This window comes from Mirounga angustirostris, unplaced genomic scaffold, assembly GCF_029215605.1.
Source record: "Mirounga angustirostris isolate CCGP_5_RB_7025 unplaced genomic scaffold, mMirAng1.0.hap1 SCAF_5, whole genome shotgun sequence".
Lineage (NCBI taxonomy): Eukaryota > Metazoa > Chordata > Mammalia > Carnivora > Phocidae > Mirounga > Mirounga angustirostris.
The window spans coordinates 64,786,727-64,809,709 of NW_026991713.1; the positions used below are offsets into that span (position 1 = coordinate 64,786,727).

General features: G+C 49.5%; 2 protein-coding genes across 8 annotated transcripts in view; one reads left to right on the forward strand and one right to left on the reverse strand.

Moving 5' to 3' along the window:
- The first annotated feature begins 502 nt into the window (after positions 1-502).
- On the forward strand, positions 503-8,707 carry ASB8 (ankyrin repeat and SOCS box containing 8). Of its 5 annotated transcripts, none has more exons than XM_045873541.3 (5): positions 541-639; positions 1,120-1,256; positions 3,215-3,378; positions 4,799-4,903; positions 6,769-8,707. In XM_045873541.3, exons 3-5 carry the CDS (start codon positions 3,250-3,252, stop codon positions 7,399-7,401), a joined length of 867 nt encoding a protein of 288 aa, XP_045729497.1. In that variant the 5' UTR covers positions 541-639; positions 1,120-1,256; positions 3,215-3,249; the 3' UTR covers positions 7,402-8,707. The 5 variants fall into 5 exon arrangements, with proteins under 5 accessions (XP_045729496.1, XP_045729499.1, XP_045729495.1 ...); XM_045873542.3 differs by having other exon boundaries at positions 3,219-3,378; XM_045873540.3 differs by lacking the exon at positions 1,120-1,256 and having other exon boundaries at positions 503-639.
- A 1,044-nt stretch (positions 8,708-9,751) lies between these two features.
- The window catches only part of PFKM (phosphofructokinase, muscle), a 43,863-nt gene continuing 30,631 nt past the window's right edge, over positions 9,752-22,983 (reverse strand). For all 3 annotated transcript variants that reach the window (XM_045873532.2, XM_045873533.3, XM_054507079.2), the window contains 19 exons: positions 22,759-22,948; positions 22,367-22,532; positions 19,828-19,872; positions 19,280-19,388; positions 19,072-19,167; positions 18,750-18,842; positions 18,021-18,146; positions 16,798-16,862; positions 16,243-16,312; positions 15,346-15,495; positions 14,844-14,914; positions 14,397-14,484; positions 14,165-14,317; positions 13,530-13,694; positions 12,436-12,497; positions 12,088-12,199; positions 10,698-10,797; positions 10,515-10,620; positions 9,752-10,290 (listed from right to left, as the gene is read on the reverse strand). In XM_045873532.2, the coding sequence (XP_045729488.1) occupies positions 10,146-10,290; positions 10,515-10,620; positions 10,698-10,797; positions 12,088-12,199; positions 12,436-12,497; positions 13,530-13,694; positions 14,165-14,317; positions 14,397-14,484; positions 14,844-14,914; positions 15,346-15,495; positions 16,243-16,312; positions 16,798-16,862; positions 18,021-18,146; positions 18,750-18,842; positions 19,072-19,167; positions 19,280-19,388; positions 19,828-19,872; positions 22,367-22,532; positions 22,759-22,948 (2,112 nt within the window). In that variant the 3' untranslated portion in view covers positions 9,752-10,145. The remainder of the gene's footprint in view (positions 10,291-10,514; positions 10,621-10,697; positions 10,798-12,087; positions 12,200-12,435; positions 12,498-13,529; positions 13,695-14,164; positions 14,318-14,396; positions 14,485-14,843; positions 14,915-15,345; positions 15,496-16,242; positions 16,313-16,797; positions 16,863-18,020; positions 18,147-18,749; positions 18,843-19,071; positions 19,168-19,279; positions 19,389-19,827; positions 19,873-22,366; positions 22,533-22,758; positions 22,949-22,983) is intronic.

Genomic DNA, 22,983 nt, shown 5'->3' on the forward strand with positions numbered 1-22,983 from the left:
TGGGCTCCTACACCTCTTGGGTGGTTATCTTCGGTATAGTTCCCTTTGAGGGAGGGTGGACAGTATCCAGGAGGGTTCAGAAAAGCATATATGCGTTCCAATATTACGAATAATGATGGAAGTCTCTTTTATTTTCCCCAAACACTTCTTACTAACAGTTTCGTCTCCTACGCAACTGATCAAGTGTAGCGAGTTTAGAAATCTCGAAATGAGGTGCTCGGGCCCTACCTCAGTTAGAGACAGTGGGAGGCAGCGGAGGGCACGGAAGGACCCACTACAGGTCTGATCCGTACTGGCGCGGCCCCACAGGGTCGGCCCAAGAGCCGGGGCCGGTGAGCTTTCTGCCTACCGCGGCGGCCCCCAGTTGCCGGGCTGCGGCCGAGAGCGCACATTGCGCCTGCGCGCAAAGCCTCTGGCGGGCAAACGAAGTAATCTGTTAACTATACCTGGGTAGGACGGAGGCTGCCTCACGAGTCTGCGCAGGCGCACCCCGCCTGCAGCCATTGGCCGGTGCGCCGGCACCCATGCCAGTCACCCTTCACATCCTGTAAACAGAGGGGCCCGCTGGAGACAACAACTTCTGCTTCCGGGTCACACCTTGACAGCGGCTTTCACCACCCAGCTCAGCCCCGCGGTTTGGTGAGTGCGTACCTCGCTGCGGGAGTGCCTGCGGCCAGGTTCCTTAACCCGTGGCACTACGCCCAGTAGCTCTTTCTACATTCCCAGCTCGGGTTTCGTTAGTCCTCGAGGCAGAGACAGGGTTCCCGGCCTTGGGGGAATCAGGGCGGGGGTTGGTTAGCCTCCGGGGCTCCACCGGCGTAGATTGCGCGACCTGCTTTCACCCCCCGCTCTGGGAGACCTGCCGGCATTGCTGCGATCTTTGCGGATCCCTTGCGGAAAGTGACACCACACGTCCTCGCATTTCGTGCCCTTGCCCTTCGGCTCTTTGGCTCGGCAAGACGCAGCTGCCGCGAGCCGCCCCCACCCCTCGCCCCAGCAGGTGTGGTGGGGTTGGGGGCGCCTCTGGCTGGGCTGAGGGTCTGCCCTGCCTGGGCGGAAGCCAAGGCCTCACTAGCACCAAAGGTGTTGAATGTCGCCTCTCTCCCACTTTGCTTCTAGCATCGCAATAGAAAACCCTTTGGTGTTTTCTCTGGATCCGAAGTTAAAGAAAACCGGGGGAGAGAGGGCTTTCAGTTCCAGCAGAGGAAAGAGGCCACGTGGGGTCAAACGGCGCACGGGCTGCTGTCTGGAGATAGGTCAAGCTTATGTTTCCTTGACCCATCCCCACAGTGCATGTTGTCAGTATGCCCCCGAAGTTTCACTCTTCACCAGGAGCTTCGATGCAACAGCAGAGAACCATTGGTCATGTCCTGAGTTAGGAGTTCTTAGCCTGGAGTCCCAAGAGTGCCCTGAAAATGATTGCAGGGTTTAGTTTCTGCAGATTATCGTAGCCCAGAAACGGTTAACAGAACCAGAACCAGTTCAGTCTAAGCCTTCCACTTTAGATGTTGTCTTCTGCCCCCATTCTTGCAATCTCTGATTCAAATGCACCTCTGCTTTTTTCTCCTTTTCCCTTACAACAAAGAAGTATAAGATACAGACCCTTGTCCCTTCATTTAGTGGCTGTTGGATTAAAACATATGCCAAGTCTAAACTATCTGGAAAATTTCAGAGAGACATATAAACAAGTGTGTAAGCTTATTCATTCATAATAACGTAGGGGAGAAGAATGCCCAATATGCATCATTGATACCTATGAATTGAACATTGTTAACCTGCATTCTATTAATTAATACTGTATATAGTTTAAACAGATTAATGGCTACTGATTAGCAAAATAGAAACTATTCAAATTTATAGTATATTACATAATGCATAAGGGGATACTCCATTACGAAAAGCAAAAATTATGTAATGTGAAATGACCGAAATAATTTTAGGTTTTTTACCCTAGTAGTCCTCATATGCATAACATATTTAATTATGCAAGTTGTGAACTTTTTAGGATTTAAAGTAATAATCTTTACATTAATTCAACAAATATTTATTGAGAACCTGCCATGTGCCAGGAACTATTGAAAATAACACTGTATTTACTGCCAAGGAACTTACAGTTCAATAAGAACACATATTCCTAGAGAGCTGATACTGCATACTATATATTCTCTACAGTTTTTGATATATGCTTTTTCATGGAAATGCTCCACCTTGTTTGCTATAATTTTAAATGTTCCCCAACTAGTATATGGCTCTTATACAGCCAAAACTTTTATCAGTTAAATTTAAGTATATTGCATTATTTTCTTCCATGCTAGAACTCTCGGTCCAATGAACATCTATTTGCCCAAGTCCATTTCTCAGTTGTCATGAACGGCCAGTTATTAAAATCTTTAATTCATTTTGCACTCTTAAATCTCATTTTCCTACAACCACAAGCATATGTCATTGGTATGAACTTTGCAGTTTTTTCTAATTTTATATACATGACTAATGATACTTTTGAGATTTTTATTTTAAAATATGACCTCAGATATTTCCCATTTTTTTCTTTACTGAAGACATTTTAATCTGATGCCTCGTCATTGTTAACATAGATGTATTTCCTCCATAGCCTTTTCCCTCTCTTCACACAGGTATCGATCACTTGTATAGCCTTTAGTCAATCAACCAGTATTTATTAAATACCTACTTTTTGTGAGATTCTGTGGCTGGTCTTACATGAACAAAAACATAGAAGACAGGGACCTTGCCTTCTAATTGATTATAATTTAGAGGAGAAACTATGAATATAAATATACTGCAGGGCCAAATACAACAAGTAAGCTAAAGGTGATGGTGATAGTGAAGACCACAGAATCCAGAGGTGGGAAAGAATATTTCGTGGCATCTTCAGACTTCTAAAAAAATCCCCTTGCTTGCCTAGTCTTGTTTGTAAACTACACAGAGCTCCATGAGGGTCTTGGGCCTCTTGGGGAAATCTTGTTCCAGACTAGTTCAGAATGTAGAATTGAGGTGCCGAGGGTCAGAGCATTTTCATCTGGGTTTACCCAGCTCCCTAAGCAGCTATTACAATCTATGTATGATTCAGAAAAAATATTAATCATTGATCTCTTTGAAATCCACTTTTACTATTGGGAAGGCCTCAGAGAACTCCTAATCCTAGGGACAGGTGTGCTCAGTGATATTGTGTATGCCTAAAACTTCTTTGTTTCAGGCAGTTTGGAGCATGTGAACATACTCTGAGCCTTGATGAGTTCCAGTATGTGGTATATTATGCAGAGCATTCAGAGCAAATACTCCCTCTCAGAGCGCTTAATCCGAACAATCGCTGCCATTCGTTCCTTCCCACATGATAATGTAGAGGACCTCATCAGAGGGGTGAGTGTGCTGGATTGACGGAGAGTCCTGTGGGAGGTGAAGCGGGAAAGTTCCTGGGGAATCGTAATAGATGACAGATTTGTATCATTGACTCGGCACAAGATCACAAGGAGTTTTTACAGTCCTCTTACATGCATTAGCTTGACTATGAAAATACATTTTCCTTGTGTTTTGCTTCTCTTTCCTTCTCCCTTTCACTTTGTGCATCCGATATTTTCTTCAGGAAATGTGTTCTACCTAACCCTAGTCTCACATTCTTTGTAAAATCTCTGTCTGGATATGGTACATATGGGATCCAGCAAGCTCAAAGTCTTCTACACATGTTTTACTAAGGGAGGAAGGAGATGAGCAAAGCAGAAGTGGTTTTCAAATCCTTGTGGTTTATAATAATTACATGGAGAGATATCACTTGCCGTCTATCTTGACAACAGCCCCTAAAGTGCATGGTAATTTTTGACTTAAGAAAACATCTTAACACGTCTAACCACTGCTATTCAGCAATTGTTATATGACTAGTGTCCTAGATGGTCTTTGGTCTTTGCTATCTTTTTCTAAATGTTACTCCTGTTGAAGAGAAGTTACAGGGTAATTTTTTGATCCCTAGAAAATGCATCCAGATGCTTACTTTTGTACGTTCTTTTCAACAACTGTGGAATCCTTATTTACTGCCTGGAGCTCTATAGCTGCTTCGAAGTTGGGTGCAGCTTTGAGAAGAAATAGTCCTACAGCGTTAGCTTGTTCTCAGCAAAAGCGGTACCAGAGGATTCAGCAGTAGGAAGTTTGTCACGTTCTAATTCTAGCTCTGCTGCTGAGTCATTCAGCAACTTTGGTCTGCCTGTAGGATCCCCATCTCCTTTCATCAGATTTGAAACAGAAGTACCAGCAGGGTCTAGGTAGCAGAGAATGCCGATGCTAAGAGGCTACTTTGAAGATGTTTATAAACAAAAAGATAACATTAAGATGACCTTACTATTAATGATGGTCATCTGTTGAATGCCAGAAAGAGCATGCCAGTTCTCCTGGTTTCAGTCTGACAGACTCACTTTCCTGACTTTTTCAGAGCCTGGTGGCCGTAGAAGGTGGATTGCTTTTCCAGCTTTCCTGCCTGATGCTAAGTTTCCCACTGCTTTTACACATGAGGTCATGTCCTCAGTGATGTCCAGATGACCATCTGGCAAGTTACCTTGTGGAAAAACATAATAATTCAGTCTAAGGAATCGATAGTTCCTTTCCTTCATCTTCAGTGTATTCTCTTGGTTTGGATATTATTTAACAAACAGGACTGGAAACCGGGACCAGTCATATGTTTAGAGTGCGGTCAGAGCTAGAGCCCTCCTCCCCGCCGGACTCCATTCTGACTCTCATCCTGCGCAGTGAGCCAGAGCCGAGCACGCTGACCGGAGTTTCCTTCCGCCCGCAGGGAGCAGATGTGAACTGTACCCATGGCACCCTGAAGCCCCTGCACTGTGCGTGCATGGTGTCAGATGCTGACTGTGTAGAGTTACTCCTGGAAAAGGGAGCGCAGGTAAAACTTTTTAACACTGTCACGTGACGGACCCACTGAAGCTTGAGCTTCGCATTTCCTTAACATTTCTGTCTTTTCTCCCATCTCTTCCCACCTTCTAGCCCGTGGTAACATTGGCATGGCCAATATTAAAGCAAAATGTAATGGTAAATACATACAGTGATCCAAAGGATTTCATTCCTTTGCCTTTCTTTCTTAAGTTGTCCGTGGCTCCAGGAAGAGGGAGTTTTATTTCCCCTTTCTCTCCCAGCCTTCCTCCTGGGCTTGTTTACCTTTCCATTCAGCCCTCTCATTGCCCATTGACTGTGCAGGTGCTCTAAGTACAGAGGCCCCTCGAGTGATGAAATGGAAACCATTGACAACCCGCTACCGGACATGCACTTCTAATACCACCGTTACTGGGAGATAGATCTCATTAGGTAATCCATTCCTCAGAAGTAGCTACTGGGGCTATTTCTGCCCACTCATTATTATCCATTTATCGTGTCTTGTTCCTATCTTCTTTTTAATGTATCTTAAGAAACATAGATTAATTTATATTGGCATTAGCAGGAAGCAGCATAGTGTAGTGAATGATTAAAAGAGTGGACTCTGGAGCCCGACTTTATGGATTTGAATCCCAGCTCTGTCACTTCCAGCTCTTGTGACTTTGAACAAGTTACTTAATTTTTCTTTGCCTCAGTTTCCCTACCTATAGAATGGAGATGATAATGGTATCTTCTTCATAAGGTTGTCAAGTATTTAGTTTTACACTGGCATGTAGTAATTGCTAAGTCATTGCTTGTTAAATAAATAAATAAGCAGTTTTGACTCTTTGTAAGCAATCTGGAAGTTGCAGATGCTGAGGCGCTAATTGGAATCAGACATGCCGTGAAGCTGGTGTGCAGGCCCCAAACACATTGGTCAGTAAGCCCAAGGTGCCAGCCCCCAGCACCATCGTCTCCACACGGCCATGCTGTTCACGGCCATGCTGTCCTCTACTTGTCATTATCTTTTCCATCACTCTTGGGAGGGACCCTGAAATGAAAGCCAGTGATTAATATCAATGACGAAAATACCCTGGGGGAAAAAGTCTTTAGCTAAATAGAAAGTTGAACTCAGTTAAATATTCCAGCGTATTTTTATGGCATTTTGAGGGGAAGATAATATGCTAGATATAATTTGGGTTTTGAAGTCTTTGCAGCCTTCAGAAATGATAAGTAATGTTGATTTTCAGTAAGTCAGCTGCTTTTCCAGCATTGGAAGATCTGTGATCTTCCCTTTACATGGCTTTTATCAAGGTCCTCTTGTGACTGCACGGCGTCTATTTGCAAGGGCGCTGATTGGAGTCAGAATTTGAGCCTCTCTGTACGGCTAAAGAACACAGCAAAACTACATGGGCAGAGTTTGGCCTCATTTTTCAGTCTGGTTGCCATTAGCCACAGGACAGAGTGAGTTGGGATAAGTAAAATAATCCAGAACCTTTACTCTGGCTAATATATTCAAGCTAACTTTCCAATAAATATCTTCCAGAGTAGTTAACGAGGATTTAGACTTCATCTTCTCTTTTTTTACCCCTTCCCCCATGGTAGAGATCCTAGTGAATCATAAACAAGAACATAGCAAAAACCCAAATAAAGCAGGCCAACTAATCAATGCACAGAATAGAGTGCCGATCGTATTGAGGCCGTTCTCTTCCTATTTGCCCCTAAGCTCCTGTCATACCTCCTCTTGATCACCAAGACTCGCTGGGAATTGTTTGTTGACTCTTATATTCAGAACATGACATAGCAAAGGTCTTGGATAAACACACGCAAGCTGCTTTTGCCCACCCATCTTCCTCTCGGTAGTCTAGCTACGGTAATATAGTTCCTCCGTCTTTACAGGTGAATGCCCTGGATGGTTACAACCGAACAGCCCTCCACTATGCAGCTGAGAAAGATGAGGCTTGTGTGGAGGTCCTCTTGGAGTATGGTGCAAACCCCAATGCACTGGATGGCAACCGAGACACCCCACTTCACTGGGCAGCCTTTAAGAACAATGCCGAGTGTGTGCGGGCCCTCCTAGAGAGTGGGGCCTCTGTCAACGCCCTGGATTATAACAATGATACCCCGCTCAGCTGGGCCGCCATGAAGGGAAACCTTGAGAGCGTCAGCATCCTTCTTGATTATGGTGCAGAGGTCAGAGTCATCAACCTAAAAGGCCAGACGCCCATCTCCCGCCTGGTAGCTCTGCTAGTCAGGGGACTTGGAACAGAGAAAGAAGACTCTTGCTTTGAGCTCCTGCACAGAGCTGTTGGACACTTTGAATTAAGGAAGAATGGCACCATGCCACGAGAAGTGGCCAGAGACCAGCAGCTATGTGAAAAACTGACTGTCCTGTGCTCAGCCCCAGGAACTCTAAAAACACTCTCTCGCTATGCTGTGCGTCGGAGTTTGGGACTCCAGTACCTCCCAGATGCGGTGAAGGGCCTTCCACTGCCAGCTTCCCTGAAGGAATACCTGTTACTTGTGGAATAGGCTGCAGGAGCCGTTTGCACCCTCACACAGGCAACCCCGGGGGGAGGTTTTTCCCTGCAGTCCTCTCTTTGTCTTGGAAAACAGGAAAAGCAGTTGTTCCTGTTGCGTGGTTTGTATTTAGAGACAACGTGTCCCAACGGTAACCTCCACACCATCTCCCCTCCCCAAACCAAGCAACCAAACAAAAAAAAAATCCCTCACTTTTGTTTTCTGTTTCTTGCTTACTTGGCTTTTTATATTGCACCCTGCAAAAGAAGAGGTCTCCCCCTACCCTCCCCTTTAGGGAAAAAGTCAACAATGCAACAAAATTCTCTAGGAAAATGAAGAGTATTTAAAGAGTGTGTGTTTAGTTTTCCTTTGAGAACGTGATTAACATTTCAGAAGAATCCCTCTAGAAGCATTGTAACTGGTCAGTGAAGAAGTTTAAGAAAATTCCAGCTAACAGATGTGGCCCAAAGATGAAGATACTACAACCTCCAATGGTGTGCAGATGCACAGTTGGGCTGGATGATACGGATGATGCCCTAGCGTGCCCCATCACGGAGTGTGCAGAAGGGACTGGCCCCCTCTCACCATCAGAGCAAACAGCAGCCTTTGCCTCTTTTCCATGGGTGTGCCTGAGGGTTACAGTAGTTCAGCAATGCTGTTTCAGAAATAACATTGTCTTGCTGCTTTCCACGTAGTAGAAGAGAGAGCAGGTTCTGAGCAGTCCTAAGAACTCAGATGTCCTAAGAACTTTTCTCCTAATGCAGGTCTTTCTCCTTGTGAAAGCCAGTTTGCTCCAACGGGCTTAGCAGGTGTTTGTACACCTTAGGTGAAGGTGTTTACTCCAGCAGGGGACGAGATGGGCTGGGCTGCCTTTTCCCACGGGTCTTCATTTCCCCATAGGCAGCTCACTCTGCTGAGAGTTGGGAGTTATTTTCCTTTCAGTTGTTTTGGAAACTTTGCTTTTTACTGATCTATACAAGACACTGGGGAGTGCAGGGTGCGGGGGAAGAGCATTATAAGAGCTTCTTTTGAGATGGCCCACCTACTCAAAAAAGAACTGCTTTAGTGAACCATACTTAGTCAACAATACTCTTTCTTTTCATGTTCCTAAACTAGAGCAAGTTGTTATTGATCTCGGATGACCCAGATGCAAATTTGAAAACTTTTTTTTTTTTTTAACCGATTGGGAACCACAAATAAAAATGACTGGACTGCTGACACAGCTGATTTCAAAAACAGTGTCTGCTTTTGCCCTTTTGCTGTTGGTGGGTTTTTTTTGCTCACTTGAAAAAAAAGAAATAAACACTTCTAAAAGCGAGTTTGGCAATTTCTACTGTTCCTACTTTTCTCCACATCATCATTAAATCCCTGGGAGCCCTATTGGCCATAACTCTGAAATGGGGCTGTCACTACCCTCCTACTAAGCTGGTTTGAGGATGCAGTGCTAACAGTGCTTGCTATTTACTGTTAAGTTCTCTTCCCCGTAAAGAACTGCACAGAGAGCATTTGGCTGCTTTAATTCTGGACTCCGACAAGCCTTCTCAGTTACTGTTTAGAACTGTCTTCAGGGTGTAGAGGTAATACTTTGGATAGCAAGCAAAAGTGATGTATTACAGCTGATCCGTCCTCCACCACTGGTAAAACCTTGAACCTCTTCCTGCTTCATCAAGCAAGTGAGGAGACTGGGTCGGGAGGAATATGTGTGCTTGTGCCGAGAGCCACAAGCGGGCACCGTCCTGTCAATTTGGAGGCTCCCGAAGACCAACTGCATGACATGGTCACTTGGCTGATGCGGAGGAAGCAGCTATTGTTACGGCACAGAACACAAACGGAGCTGAATGAGAACTGACAACTTTCTAAAGCCCTATTTCAGCCAATCCACCAAACCAGGTCCCGGGCTGGGGGGGGTCTCTTTCCCAGGCTTTCAAAATGTGCATGTCTCCCCACAAACGGAGTCTGCCTTTCATCTAGGAAGGAGTACAGGGGAAGAGTTGAGAAGGAAGAACCCTGAGTTGTCAGAAGAGGAGTACAGATCGTGGGATGGCTGGAAAAAAGCACCCCTGGGAAATAGGTAGATGATCAAAAGGTGAAACACAACTTCCTGCTTAAGAGAGGCTGACGCATCCTGTGGCTGCAGAGGATGCAGGAGGGACCGGTGTGGTATGAGGGTAAGGACCAGCGTACGATGTCCTAGGACCTTACGTACAGAGCCAAGAGATGCTGCGGGAAATAAGCCAGGAGGTGGAGAGAAGTACGTGGGGTGATCATATGGGCTGCATCTTCCCAAGTGTCTGAGCAGAGTCTGGTCCTTAGGGCTGACAGTATGACAGCTACTTGTGCAAGTGACAACAGGAGAACCAAAAGCAGTGACCAGTTGGCATTTATTAGTGTAGCTATTGTTTGTCACTGCAGTAAAAGTAGTAGAGGAACCAAGACTTTGTTATCACAAAGAAATAAATACAGCTTATTTTTAGGAAAATTCTAACCGAGTAGCTGAAATCTAGCAGTAGCCCTAGAGGAGCCCAGTCTTCTTGTGTGACAGATGAAGCTGGGGTAGAAGTCATGATAAATTCTACCTAAAGGTGGCTTCTACTATTGCCCCAGCTCCCTGGCAGAGCTGGTCATGGCTACAGCTGCAGAATAAAAGGAAACCTAAAGAAAAATGCACTAAAACACTTGGGAATACATGGACTTGGATCTATCAGGGGGTGAGCTGACCATGATCAGACAATCCATGACCCTCACTCCAAAGAGGGTTAGATAGAAGTTTCTCCAGATCGCTTCCGACTGATGTGCTCCAGGTGGGCGTGCTCTGAGGTGTCCAAGTCAATCTCGTACTTGGCTAAGATTTTGAGGATGGGCCTCAGCTTCAGCCACCACTGTTCCTTGGGGATGCGGTGCCTACAGAGAAATGAGAGAGATGATGATTTCCCCTTTTAGCACCCCAGCTGACTTCTATCAAAAGCTGATGGAAAGAAGTTGAGTAGAAGAGGCTGGATTTTAGGGCAAGGGCTAAGATCTGAAATAGTTTCGACTACAGGCATTAGTCCTAAGATAAAAGGATTGAAGACAGCGAACAGGTTGGGAAGAGATCCTGAAACTACCAGGGAAGTAGATGTACTCACTCAAAATCCGTCTGGTCCTTCAGCTCAGTCACTGGTTGAAAGACCAGAGCCCTCTTACGCATCCCCAGAACACAGCCCGAGTCTGGCGTATTGGCAAAGATCCTCCCTGCAATAAAGGTCAGTAAGCTTCAATAATGGGGATCCAACCTCTATGGAGGGGGCTTGCCCTCTTACCCCACCTACCATTACGGTAACTCTCTTTGATTTTCCCGAACATCCAGTTCATAGCCTTGGCGCCCATCTTAGTGGCAAAATTCCTGTCAAATGGAGTTGGGCTCCCCCCCTGAAAAAAGAGTCTTAAAGTTACAGAGGGAAAGACTCTAATGAAGTGGCAGAGATATCTGAACATACAGAGAAAAAGGAAAGAAAAGGCCCAGGTTTACAGCCAGAAACAGAAATCCTAACTCTGAAAGGAAATCCTGACAGTGCTGCGAACCAGGGTGAGTTGGCGCGGCAGATTTGGCCACTTACTAGGTGTAAGAGTAACTAATCAGGTAAGGGGGTAACTGGTCTCACAACTGCCTCTTCTAGCTCCACAGCTGCCAGACCCTGTCGTTTACTTCTAGTCTGGCTGGCCACTCAGTCACTTCCTGCCCCTCTTCAGCCTAGCAGCTTTTGTCAGGCGCCACCGTCAGGGACACCGAAGGGTTCCTTGCGAACCAATATGGATGGCCTTGGCAGCACCTCAGAATAATATGAATCATGTAGATTTTCTCTGAACTAAGAGAAAGTAGGTGGGAAGTGGGGAAGAGATCGTCATATTTTAACCAATTGTACCCCATTCCTGCAGGGACTAATAAGCTCCTTCAAGCTTGAGATATTGGGAATTCATACGTGGGTAGACAAAGGTCAAAGGTCCATACTTAAGCAGGATCAGCTGGAGACACTGGGAACGGGGAGGCCTAAGACCACTAGGCCTAAGATCATCTGTGAGCGAGGCCCACCGGAGGTGGGGATTGAGTGTGGGTGGTAGAAAGGAATTCGTTTCGCCCAGAGACCCCAGTTCACGGGGCTGGAGCCCAATACCCGCAAGGTGCCTGTACTCATTGCCTAGGTTCCTTAGGGAAGGCGGTATGGTGCGGTGGGAAGAGCCCTGGCTCTCGCCCGGGCTTGATGAGTGGCCCTGAAAAAATCATGTCTCCTCTCTGGGCCTCGTTTCCTTCATCTGGACTAGTGGTTCTCAGCTGGAGATGATTTTGCCTCCCCGGGGACGTTTGGCAATGTCTGAAGACATTTTTTTAGTTGTTACAACTCAGGAGGGAGGTGCTACTGGCCTCTCGTGGGTAGAGTCCGGGGATGTTGCTAAAGCATCCCAGCGTGCACAGGACAGCCACCTGCAACAGACTTATCCAGCCCCAAAGAGCAACGGTGCCAAGGCTGAGAAGCCCTGCCCTACATGAAGAGCATGGACCACATAATCTCTAAGGCCATTTCCAGAGTAAAGGTGTTTAGACCCTATGACAGTACAAGATTGCAGGCTCATGCTCTAGCAGACTGGAGGCCAGCAGAAGAGCCAGTGGCTACTGGGGGTATGGCCATCTGGTGACGGGCGCGGCGGGGGCGTCTTCCCTACCTGCTGCATGTGGCCAAGCACATTCTTCCTGCTGTCAAAGATGCCCTTCCCCTCCTCAGAGTACAGGTTGAAAATGAAGTCAGTGGTATAGTTCTCATTGCACTTCTCATTCCTGCCACGTAGAGACCAAAAGCCTGTGACTTTGGTTGTCCCCCCCACCCTTCCCTCCCAACCCTTTTCTGCTTTTGTAAGCTTTGTTCTTCCCTTTTCTATCTCCTCCCTCCCATGGCTCAGGTTCTCTCCCTTTGTATCCAGATTCCTTAGGGTGTCCCAAACGGATCCATTCTGTGGGCTACAGCCAGAGCCTAATTTTTCTCTTCACTTAGGAACAAGCCGTGGATGAGGTACCTTAACACCAAGCCCCTCTTCACAGTCGTTTTCATCTTTTGCACCAGATGTTCCACATTTGCCTGAAAACATGAGAGCAAATCCTAAGCCCAGCTGGGGGTGGATAAGGCTGGGCAGGTGCACAGCTCTCTTGTTCCCCACCAGGCCTCTCCTGGGGAGAGGGACATGGAAGAGAGTCGTTTACAATCCTGTGTCTCATCCCTGTAAGAAGTTCAGGGCAGACTGAAATTTAAACAAAGACTGCAAACGAGACAGGCAGAACTGGAAGAGGGCACGTCAGAGACAGCTGTGGCAACTGCCAGGTTTCGCCTTTCCCCCGCTCCCAATGTCCCTTTCCAGGGTTTTCTGGTTCCCTCCTCAGAGGGCTGACTCTTGCTCTCAGCGTCGGTCTTTAAATGGTTTGCTTGTGTGCGCAGCAGTGATTCACCTGGGAGGAACCGGTTCCTTCCTCTGGGCTTGGAGTTGGGGGTAAAGGAGGAAGACTCCCACCTCCATTCCTGGCAGGGGCTGGCTGGGTTCTTGGATTGGGGAGGTCCCTCCGCCTGCTGCCCCTCCACTTTGTGGCCTTTCTTTCCTCCAGTGAACTGAGATCTTGGAAAGTTAGGATCATACGGTCCCTCTGGAACAGGAGTCCGAGCCTCTCCCCCCCCGTGACAGGGAATGGAACGAGAAGAGTCTGGTAACAAGGGAAGTCCGGAGGGGTGGCGTGATGCCACAGAAAGACGGACTTTCTCTGTTAGTTAAACCACCTACTCACTCACAAGTCTAGAAAAGGCTTTTAACCTCTCTAAATCTTTCTCGTCTGTAACATGGAGATAATCTCTCCCTTGCACGTCGGTTTTGAAGACAAAATGCAGAAACACTCGGGCAAGGGCTTAGCACTACGCCATCCTTCAAAGCGGATGCCCCCGAGAGCCAGTGCTGGGGGCGCGTGCGTGAGGTTACCCGGAGGTGCTCCTCGGGGCCCCCACACCCAGCAGCTGTCCTCGTCTTGAGCTCTCCCAGCTCAGGTTGCCGGGGGCGGGGGGGGCGGGGGCGGGGGGACAGACGGGGGCAGGGCAGAGCTACGGCACAGGCCCGGGGTGGCCGTCTACCTGCAGGTCCCGAATGGTGAAGGGCTCCTCAAAAATGTAGGCGGCGTCAGCCCCGGCTGCCAGGCCCGCCATGGTGGCCAGGTAGCCGCAGTAGCCGCCCATGGTCTCGATGATGAACACCCGCCGCTTGGTGCCCGCGGCTGACTGCTTGATGCGGTCACAGGTCTGCAGGGACAGTGGGTCACAGCTAGAGACACGGGGCCCGGGGCTGCTTCTTGTCACTTCTCTGGCCCTCGCCACAACCCAACTCTGGAACGCTCTCGTCCCCAGGCCGGCCGGCCTTCAGGGACGACAGGCACGATGGCCACCCAGGCTGTGGGACTCCTCTCCCCGGAAGGAAGCTGTCCGCATCCTTTCCGTTGCTCAGGGTGGGGAAATTAGACCACAGGCCCTCAGGAAGGAGAAGCCGTCTGGTATGCAGAGTACAGACGCCTTTCTGGTTGGACGCTCGCAGGTGAGAATGAGGCCCACACGTGGGGACCAATAAGGCCCACGCCTGCACTTCAATAAGCACTTCTCAGGCACTTCGCTTGGTTGGTACCAAGAAAGTAGCTCACTTTCTAGGAGCACATGCAGTCCAGGGACTATAGTCCCAGCAGAGGCCTGGGGGGGGGGGGGGGGGGTGGCGCTCTCACCGTGCAGATGGTGTTGAGGGCTGTGTCAGCCCCCACACTGAAGTCCGAGCCGGGGACGTTGTTGGAGACGGTAGCGGGGATGACCACAAACGGGATGCACAGCTCATCAAACTGCTTCCTGCCCTCCATCAGTTCCAGGCCCCCAGTGTAAGCCTGAGAGGAGCCGCGAAGGCAGCAATGAGGGGAGAGGGAAAGGTGGGGGCTGGAGGGGAGGGGAGGGGAGGGCACTCACCTCAAAGCCCCCGATGATGACAAGGCCCTGAATGTTAAACTTAGTGATGTTGGCACTGATCTGCTCAAAGCTCTTCTTGGGGAGAGTCCTAGTTGAACGCGGTGGGGCAGGGGTGGGCGATGGGGCAATGGAATTTGGAGAAGGGACAGCAAAATTGAGGGAGAGAAAAGCCAGAATTAGAAGGTGCTTATGTATAATTTTTTGGCTTGTGGCCCCTTCCCTAGGCCACCTCTCACCACTGTCCAAGTCCACCCTGGGGCTTTAAATTGCCAGAGCTGCTAAAAGATGTCTGGATGGGCATGCCTGCCCCCACTGAGGCAACTGTGAGCTTGGGGACCAAAGTTCCAGACCACAGCAGTGTAGATGCTGACCGAATGAACTGACGCCCATACTCAAGGGACATCTTTAGGGGTGACGAGGAGGAGGTGCTCCTATGATGCCCCTTACCTTTTCGTCCCAAGTTTGGAACCGCCTTGTCCAGTCCAGCCCCCCACATAGCTCCAGCCAGCTTCCTCGATCTGCAGGAAAAGGTCACATGCGTGTGCACTGTGGACTGACACCATTTCCTGAGTTCTGAGCCCACCCCAACACCCCCTGGTTGGCGGAGGAATGCCAGGCATCGGCTTTTCCCCATCTCAAAGAACTTCCTCCACCCTTATTGCTCATTCACAAATATTAAGCGCCCACTTATGCCAGGCGCCGCAGTGAGCTTTGGGAGAGAGAGAATTAAATAAGGTCTGTCGCCTACAAAGGGTTCGTCTCAGTGGCTCCTGCCTGTTCATACTGCCCTAAAACTAAGTATTTACTTCTGCTCACACCCTGGGAGGAAAGCAGGGTGGAGGACAACAGAAAGAAAGAGAACGGACAGGTCACCCCTGCTACACTTAGCCTCCCCATGCCTGCTCCTTGGCCCCAGATTATGTGCCCTCCGTCCTTTTAGTCCCCGTACCTGACCCTTGGCCAGGCCCTCAAAGCCGTCGTGTACAACCAGCACCCGGTTGCCTTGAATGAGGCCAATTCTCACGGTGGAGCGCACAGCAGCATTCATGCCTGCAGCCGGGGCCCCCACATTCATCACGGCCACGGTGTGCGTGCTACCCTGGGGGGAAGGAAGCGGACAGGGAGCGGGGCAGACATGGGCACCGAAACCCCCGCAGAGGGAAGGGGATAGGTCAGTCAGGGAAGCCCAACTCCAGGTCCCTGGTGGTCCTAGGAGCAGGACATGGGCCTCTGGACGACAGAGGAATGCCGGCGCAGCCTGCTCCTTCTACTATGGAAGCAAAACTCCACCACAGATCAATAAGCAAGGCCGCTGTCCCTGCTCCCAGACGTCATTCATTACGTAACGAATGAGACCTTCCAGAGCAGCATTTCCAAAGCATGATCCTTGGACCACCTGATCTTTATGCCATTAAACCTGCATATTCCTGGCCCCTGCCCGGATCTAAATCCTCTCTGTGGGAAGGATCCAGCAATCTGCATGTTTAGTAAGCAGCCCACGTAATGCTGATATACCCTGAATACTGAGACTCACCACTGAGACGGAGGGAGTGCCTTAAGTACACTCAGACGTGGTTATTCCCGGATTCACCCAGGGGAAATGATACATAAACCTACCTGGTCAGTCCTACACTGGATGTGGGTCTTGGGTTCGAGACACCCAGGGCACACTAAGAACAAGGGGCTGGTATCTGGGGTGGCTGAGAGAGTTCTTGGTAGGGCCAGGGACTCGGTAGCGAAGATGACAGGGGGGCAAGGAAGGTGGCCAGGCTGTAAGTTGTGTGGAGCGGAGGCAGCGCTTCATACGGGGAGACTGAGAGGAGAGGGTCAAGGGCAGGGAACTCACCGGTGCCTTCGAGACTGGGGGTCTGACATGAGCCAGAAGCTTGTATACCTCCCAGTTGTTCATGAAGCTCCTGTAAAAAGCAGAGAGCAGGGTGTCTCCAGACCACTCCCCACGCCAGCAGCCAAGGGGGCCTGGAGTTTTGCTCGCGGTGTGAAGTTCCACAGGGCAAACCTCGAAGGGTAACTGGGACATAGCAGGGGCTGACAGGGGGCCGCCGATCAGTCCAACCCTCCCTGAGTGCTCTTCTCCCAGGCCGTGCGCTCAGCAGGAGACGCTGCCCTTGGCCTAGAGAAATGGAAGCCCTAGCTGGAATCCACACACAGAAACACCAGGTGATGGAAGGCCAGTCCCAGGGACAGCGTCCCTGCGATGTACTGTTCCTCCTGGTCATCTCACAGCCCATTCTCCTGGGGAAGACACTGTCACAGACAATAAAAAGAGGAAGAGGCAGAAACTCCTATTTTGGGTCTGAAGCTATGTCCTTTTTTCTTTTTTCCTTTGCTTCATTCCGGTATCTGATTTCTGTAGCTAGTGAGCTTCTGATCATTCCCTCACCGGCCTCGCAGCTTCATGGCTTCGTCGAATTTCCTGTCGTTCATGGCCGTGGTCACATCCTTGGTCTGAGGGAGGAGCACAGCGAGAGTCAGGACGACGGGGCAGGGCTCTACGCAGCTGGATTTCTACCCCATGGGAAGATTCCGCCTGTCTCTGCGCTTACGACTGGATCCTGCCCACCAGGAGCCGCGCCTGTTCTAAGCTCCCCAAACTTTCACAGAAAGAAGTATCTTTGTGTTTCCTTAATTTGGGGAGTAATGAGCAGCAAAAGGAAGGAGCTGATTCAATGCTCTACTTACTAGAACACGGGCAGAGTGGAGGAGTGCTCACAGACAGAAGAGCATCCGCCTCCATCCCATACCCACGGCCGCAACCTCAAGGTAGCCTCTAAACTGAGGAAATGAAGAGGATCCCCCAGACAGCCCGGTCAGGAAGAAAGGCTAATCCTTGCCGGGTGTTTCCCAGCTACTGATTTCTTCTCCGTGAGCCAGTACTTTCGCTTTTGGGCTTTTGGAGACACAGTTCCAAGCAAGGCTGGAGCTTGTCTGTGCTGTGGGTTGCTGGGACTCCCCGAGTCTGAGAGAGAAGCAGGCCCATGCATGCGGCCCAGCCCCAAGAATTGGCCAGACCCCTTAGCTCCCAGCCGCAATGTCTGCTCCGTGGTAGCAGAGGAGTGATTCCTTCATGTAAGAGCTACCTTCCCCTGAGCACTCAACATTTTCCAGGTCCTGCATCAGGCCCTTTACAAAGCTTCCCGCCACTCCTTCTAACAGCCCTCAGGGTGAGCGTTAGAAACCTCATGTTGGTTCAGAGAAACACATTCAAGGTAGAAACCACAGAAACATATAACCTAGCCAGCCAGACCTTAATAATATCCCTGCTTTTAATAATGTTCAGAGAGATACTGCATTTCTCTTCCAACAAAGACATGGTGAAATCAGTTGAGGTTGGATGTTGTGCGATACTGGGTCTCATCACTCGGTAGGATGTAGCATCTCTCACGTTCCTTGGGAACACTTACAGATGGGGACGCTGAGGCTCAGAGAGGAGACAGCTCCCATGCAAACCCTACTATGCTCCTTCCCCAGCTGACTCACTATACCATGCTGCCTTCCCATCTGCTCCTATTCCAGTGGCCCTGGAAGTGGGTCTCTTTCCCTCTAAGCTCCAGCTCCAAGACAGGCTTGGGACTGTTAGGAAGCGGAGCAGAGCTCAGTACTTACCACCTGGACACACTCCATGAGGGGCAGGCGCACAGCCTGGTTCCCAGAGAGGCTCACCACACAGGCTGGGGTGTCCGGGGTCCCCTCCAAAAGCGCCATCACAGCTTCCACACCCATCCTGCTGCCCTGCAGAAGCCCAGGGAGCAAAGACAGTCTGGTTCAGGCCTCCCCATCTGGACTCAGCCTGGAGAGCTAGGGCACTCGAGGCCCCTCCAGATCACAGGGTTGAGCCACATATTTGAGGACTATAGCCAAGAACTTACTGGACTTTACCTCCCTACTCAGATTTCATCTAAGCTTGATGATTCCTCATCCTCTGGCCATTCTATTTGGTTCCAGAGAAATATGTCCACTGTAGTAATCAAGGACGTTACGGAGGCTTAATAATATTCCCTTCTTATTGATAAAATAAGGAAGAGTATGGCCTCTGTCTTCCAATGTAAGTAGGATAAGAGGGTTCAATCTGAGTGTCTGAAGTTAGATCTTAATAATGTTATTAATGCTCAAAGTGGAGATCTGAGAGCTCACCATTTGGGGAGCATAGAGTTCCCCATCAGTTTTTGCAACAGAAGAGAACTGGTAAGTGTACGGGAATGGGTCAAGGGCCAGTGCCGTCCAGAGGCTGGAGGCGGGCGACATGGTCAGTGGGGTGCGCCCCTGTCATGGTGAAGCGCAGCTCTGTGGACTATGGGTTCTAAGACGCTAGGGCCCCGGGACCCCACGACTCACCAGGATTCGGTCAAAGGCTGACGGTGTCCCACCCCGCTGCACATGCCCCAAGACAGTGACCCGAGTGTCATATCCCAGACGCTTTACCACCAGCTGAAGAGACCAAAAGAGGGACAGAGAGAGGGATACAGAGTCAAAGACTGAAAACAAGCAGAGACTGAGATAAACCCCGATGGCTTAGCCTCTTATCTTGTCACGATGCCTTGGACACCTGGGGGCAGGAAACTTGGGGAGAGATGTGCAGAAGGGCTAAGGGGAGACTCAGAAATGACTAGGGAAGGGGGATGGTGTCCAAGGCCTCTCTGGCTTCATTCCTACTAACGTTCTTGATGTCCTCGGAGGTGATTGGTTTCCCATTCCTGTCGATCGCACCCTCGGCCACAATGATGATGTTGAGACGAGAACCACGGGTCCTTGTCTGGTCGAGAGCAAAGAGAAGAGCGGTCAGTGGAGGGAAACTGGTGGACGGGAAGGGCAGCATCAGTGGAACAGGCGAGGGTTTTTTTAAGGGCAAAATAAAGTGCCAGTACCTCGCTGAGCCGGCGACAAAGATGTTCCTCCCAGTCATCATCTGGTGGACATTCAGGAATAAAAACCCAGTCAGCCCCACAGGAGAGGGAAGTGACAAGGGCCAGGTATCTGAGATGAGAGGCAGAAGCACCGCGCTAGGAGCCACACTCCACCAACAGCCTCACCCGTACCCAGCGGGACTGCCTGTCCCCATAGTCGGTGGGAGGTCTGAGGATCGGTGGTTTCCTTCTTAGGGGAGGGTAAGAGCACTGCTGAGACAGCTTCTCAGTGGGATCCTGTCCCTGAAGAGCACCTTCTAGTCACGCTCCCCTACCACCGTGGCTTCTAATCTCAGAGCACTGTGTGTCCCTTCCCACTGGAGTGTGACACACCTGCACGTGTCGGTAGGTGGGGGGGGAGGGGCGCTGGAAGCAGGGGAAGGGGCCACAGCCAGAGGAGCACGTACACCTCCAGATCTGCTACCCCTGGGGGACCTCTTTGGACTCTCCGGGGAAGAGAAGGCTACTGCTGGCACCAGAGAATCAATGAGTCAAGCTGGGGATCTTACCCACAGTGCCGGCCCATCACTTCTAACACAAACGTCCTCTGGTGGCTGCGAGAGAGAGACAGAGGGCTTACAGTCCTAGTGTCCCTCTGGCCAGGATCAAGCCGCCACCCACATCCAGGCCATGAAACCTCCCTGGGAGATGCATTTATGCTGTTAGGCCTTCCAGCAGGCTTCCTGCGAGACCAGGAAGACCCCAGGGAAACAGGTCAGCCACAGGGCGGCTAAAACACAGCAGTAAAATGTGTCAGTCCTGCGGCTCTGTTCCAGGGAGCGAGGGGGCCCAGGAAGGGAAGGAGAGAGAGGGAAGGGAAGTGAAGAAGTAAGGACTCGACTGGCCTGGAATCCCCCAGGATTACCCTGACCAACTGCCACCTGCTGTCCTCCCATTCTCACACACTGAGCAGGGGCGGCGGCGGCCTCCATGATCGCGCTGACTCGGCTGAAAGGGGAGCTGAGGTATGGGGCTCCCTGGATTTGTCTCAGGTTGGACACTAATCACTTGGGAGACCCCAGGGGTACTCAAGCCCTCAGAGCTACAGCGTGGACAGTGGGCGAGACAATGACAGAGGCAAACCTACAGCATCTAGACAGCAGTGCAATTTCAGGGCTCTAGGGATAACTCTTCGTTAAAAACAGTGTTCCATGTCTTCCTCAGTTTCTTTCATGAGTATTTTATAGTTTTCTGAGTACAGATTCTTTGCCTCTTTGGTTAGGTTTATTCCTAGGTATCTTATGGTTTTGGGTGCAACTGTAAATGGGATTGACTCCTTAATTTCTCTTTCTTCTGTCTTGTTGTTGGTGTATAGGAATGCCACTGACTTCTGTGCATTGATTTTATATCCTGCCACTGGACTGAATTCCTGTATGAATTCTAGCAGTTTTGGGGTGGAGTCTTTTGGGTTTTCCACATAAAGTATCATGTCATCTGCAAAGAGTGAGAGTTTGACATCTTCTTTGCCGATTCGGATGCCTTTTCTTTCTTTTTGTTGTCTGATTGCTGTGGCTAGGACTTCTAGTACTATCTTGAATAGCACTGGTGATAGTGGACATCCCTGCTGTGTTCCTGACCTTAGGGGGAAAGCTCTCAGTTTTTCCCCATTGAGAATGATATTTGCTGTGGGTTTTTCATAGATGGCTTTTATGATATTGAGGAATGTTCCCTCTACCCCTACACTCTGAAGAGTTTTAATCAAGAAAGGATGCTGTACTTTGTCAAATGCTTTTTCTGCACCTATTGAGAGGATCATATGGTTCTTGTTCCTTCTTTTATTAATGTATCACATTGATTGATTTGCGGATGTTGAACCAACCTTGCAGCCCAGGAATAAATCCCACTTGGTTGTGGTGAATAATCCTTTTAATGTACTATTGCATCCTATTGGCTAGTATTTTGGTGAGAATTTTTGCATCCATGTTCATCAGGGATATTGGTCTATAATTCTCCTTTTTGATGGGGTCTGAGCCAAGATGTCCATCAACAGATGAATGGATAAAGAAGATGTGGTGTGTATGTATATATATATATATATATATATATATTCCATTATATATATATATATTCCATTGTATGGAATATTATGGAATATTATGGAATGGAATATTATGCAGCCATCAAAAAAAAAAGAAATCTTCTTTAAAAAAGGGGGGGGGGGCACCTGAGTGGCTCAGTCGGTTAAGCGGCTGCCTTCAGCACGGGTCATGGCCCCAGGGTCCTGGGATCAAGCCCCATGTCGGGCTCCCTGCATGGCGGGAAGCCTGCTTCTCCCTCTCCCACTCCCCCTGCTTGTGTTCCCTCTCTCGCTGTCTCTCTCTATCAAATAAATAAATAAAATCTTAAAAAAAAAAAACAAAAAATGAAATCTTGCCATTTGCAATGACATGGATGCAACTAGAGGGTATTATGCTGAGTGAAATAAGTCAATCAGAGAAAGACATGTATCATATGACCTCACTGATACAAGGAATTCTTAATCTCAGGAAACAAACTGAGGGTTGCTGGAGTGGTGGGGGGTGGGAGGGATGGGGTGGCTGGGTGATAGACATTGGGGAGGGTATGTGCTATGGTGAGGACTGTGAATTGTGTAAGACTGATGAATCACAGACCTGTACCTCTGAAACAAATAATACATTATATGTTAAAAAAAAAAAAAAGATAGCAGGAGGGGAAGAATGAACGGGGGGAAATAGGAGGGGGAGATGAACCATGAGAGACTATGGACTCTGAGAAACAAACTGAGGGCTCTGGAGGGGAGGGGAGTGGGGGGATGGGTTGCCCTGGTGATGGGTATTAAAGAGGGCAGGTACTGCATGGAGCACTGGGTGTTATGCACAAACAATGAATCATGGAACACTACATCAAAAACTAATGATGTAATGTATGGTGATTAACCTAACATAATAAAATAAAAAAAAAACAACAACAGTGTTCCGGTCCCCAGCAAACTGGTCGTTCGAGTCTACAGCTCCCACGTGTCCCTCTTCTCTAGACGCCAGCCCTCTAGCCACTCCCGGCAGCCCCCCTCCTACGCCGGCCCCTTACCTCTGAGCAGTAGTGGTGATGGCGTCCACGATCTCTATGATCCGGTGCAGGGCAGAATCGGTGCCGATGGTCATATCGGTGCCACAGAAGTCATTGTCAATGGAGCCCACCAAGCCCACGATGTTCAGGTAGCTGGACTTGGTAGCCTCCTCCGCTGTGATCTTACCTGACGAAGAGAAGCAAACCAGGAGCCACCGGGTGAGGTGCCCGGCACGCCGCAAGAGCAGGTAACTGGGGAGAGAGGGGCCTGCAGCCAAGGGGAACCATAAAGCGATGGCAGAACAAGGAGGGCAGAGGCTGCCCGTTCGTGTCTGGGTAACGATTCCCTCCGACGGGAGGAGAGGGCTGTGTGTGCACGCGCACAAACCATACTCGTGACAACAACGTCTCACCCGCTTTCTGGAGGTCATTCAGTAAGTCACTCCACTCGGAACGGAAGGTGTCAGCCCCAGTGAGGCTGCCATCACCCCCAATGACACACAGATTGGTAATCCCATGCTTCACCAGGTTGTGGGCAGCGCGCAGTCGCCCCTCTCGGTCCCGGAAGTCCTTGCACCGGGCACTTCCAATGACTGTGCCTCCCTGTGGGGAAGAGGTACAAGTCAGCTCCCCAGAGG

What these genes read in the sequence shown, in the direction of transcription:
- ASB8 (XM_045873540.3), top strand. Translation starts at nt 3,250, where the DNA reads ATGAGTTCCAGTATGTGGTATATTATGCAGAGCATTCAGAGCAAATAC. An exon ending in TAGAGGACCTCATCAGAGGG is followed by an intron (nt 3,379 to 4,798) that starts GTGAGTGTGCTG and finishes TTCCGCCCGCAG; the next exon opens with GGAGCAGATGTGAACTGTAC. An exon ending in TCCTGGAAAAGGGAGCGCAG is followed by an intron (nt 4,904 to 6,768) that starts GTAAAACTTTTT and finishes CCGTCTTTACAG; the next exon opens with GTGAATGCCCTGGATGGTTA.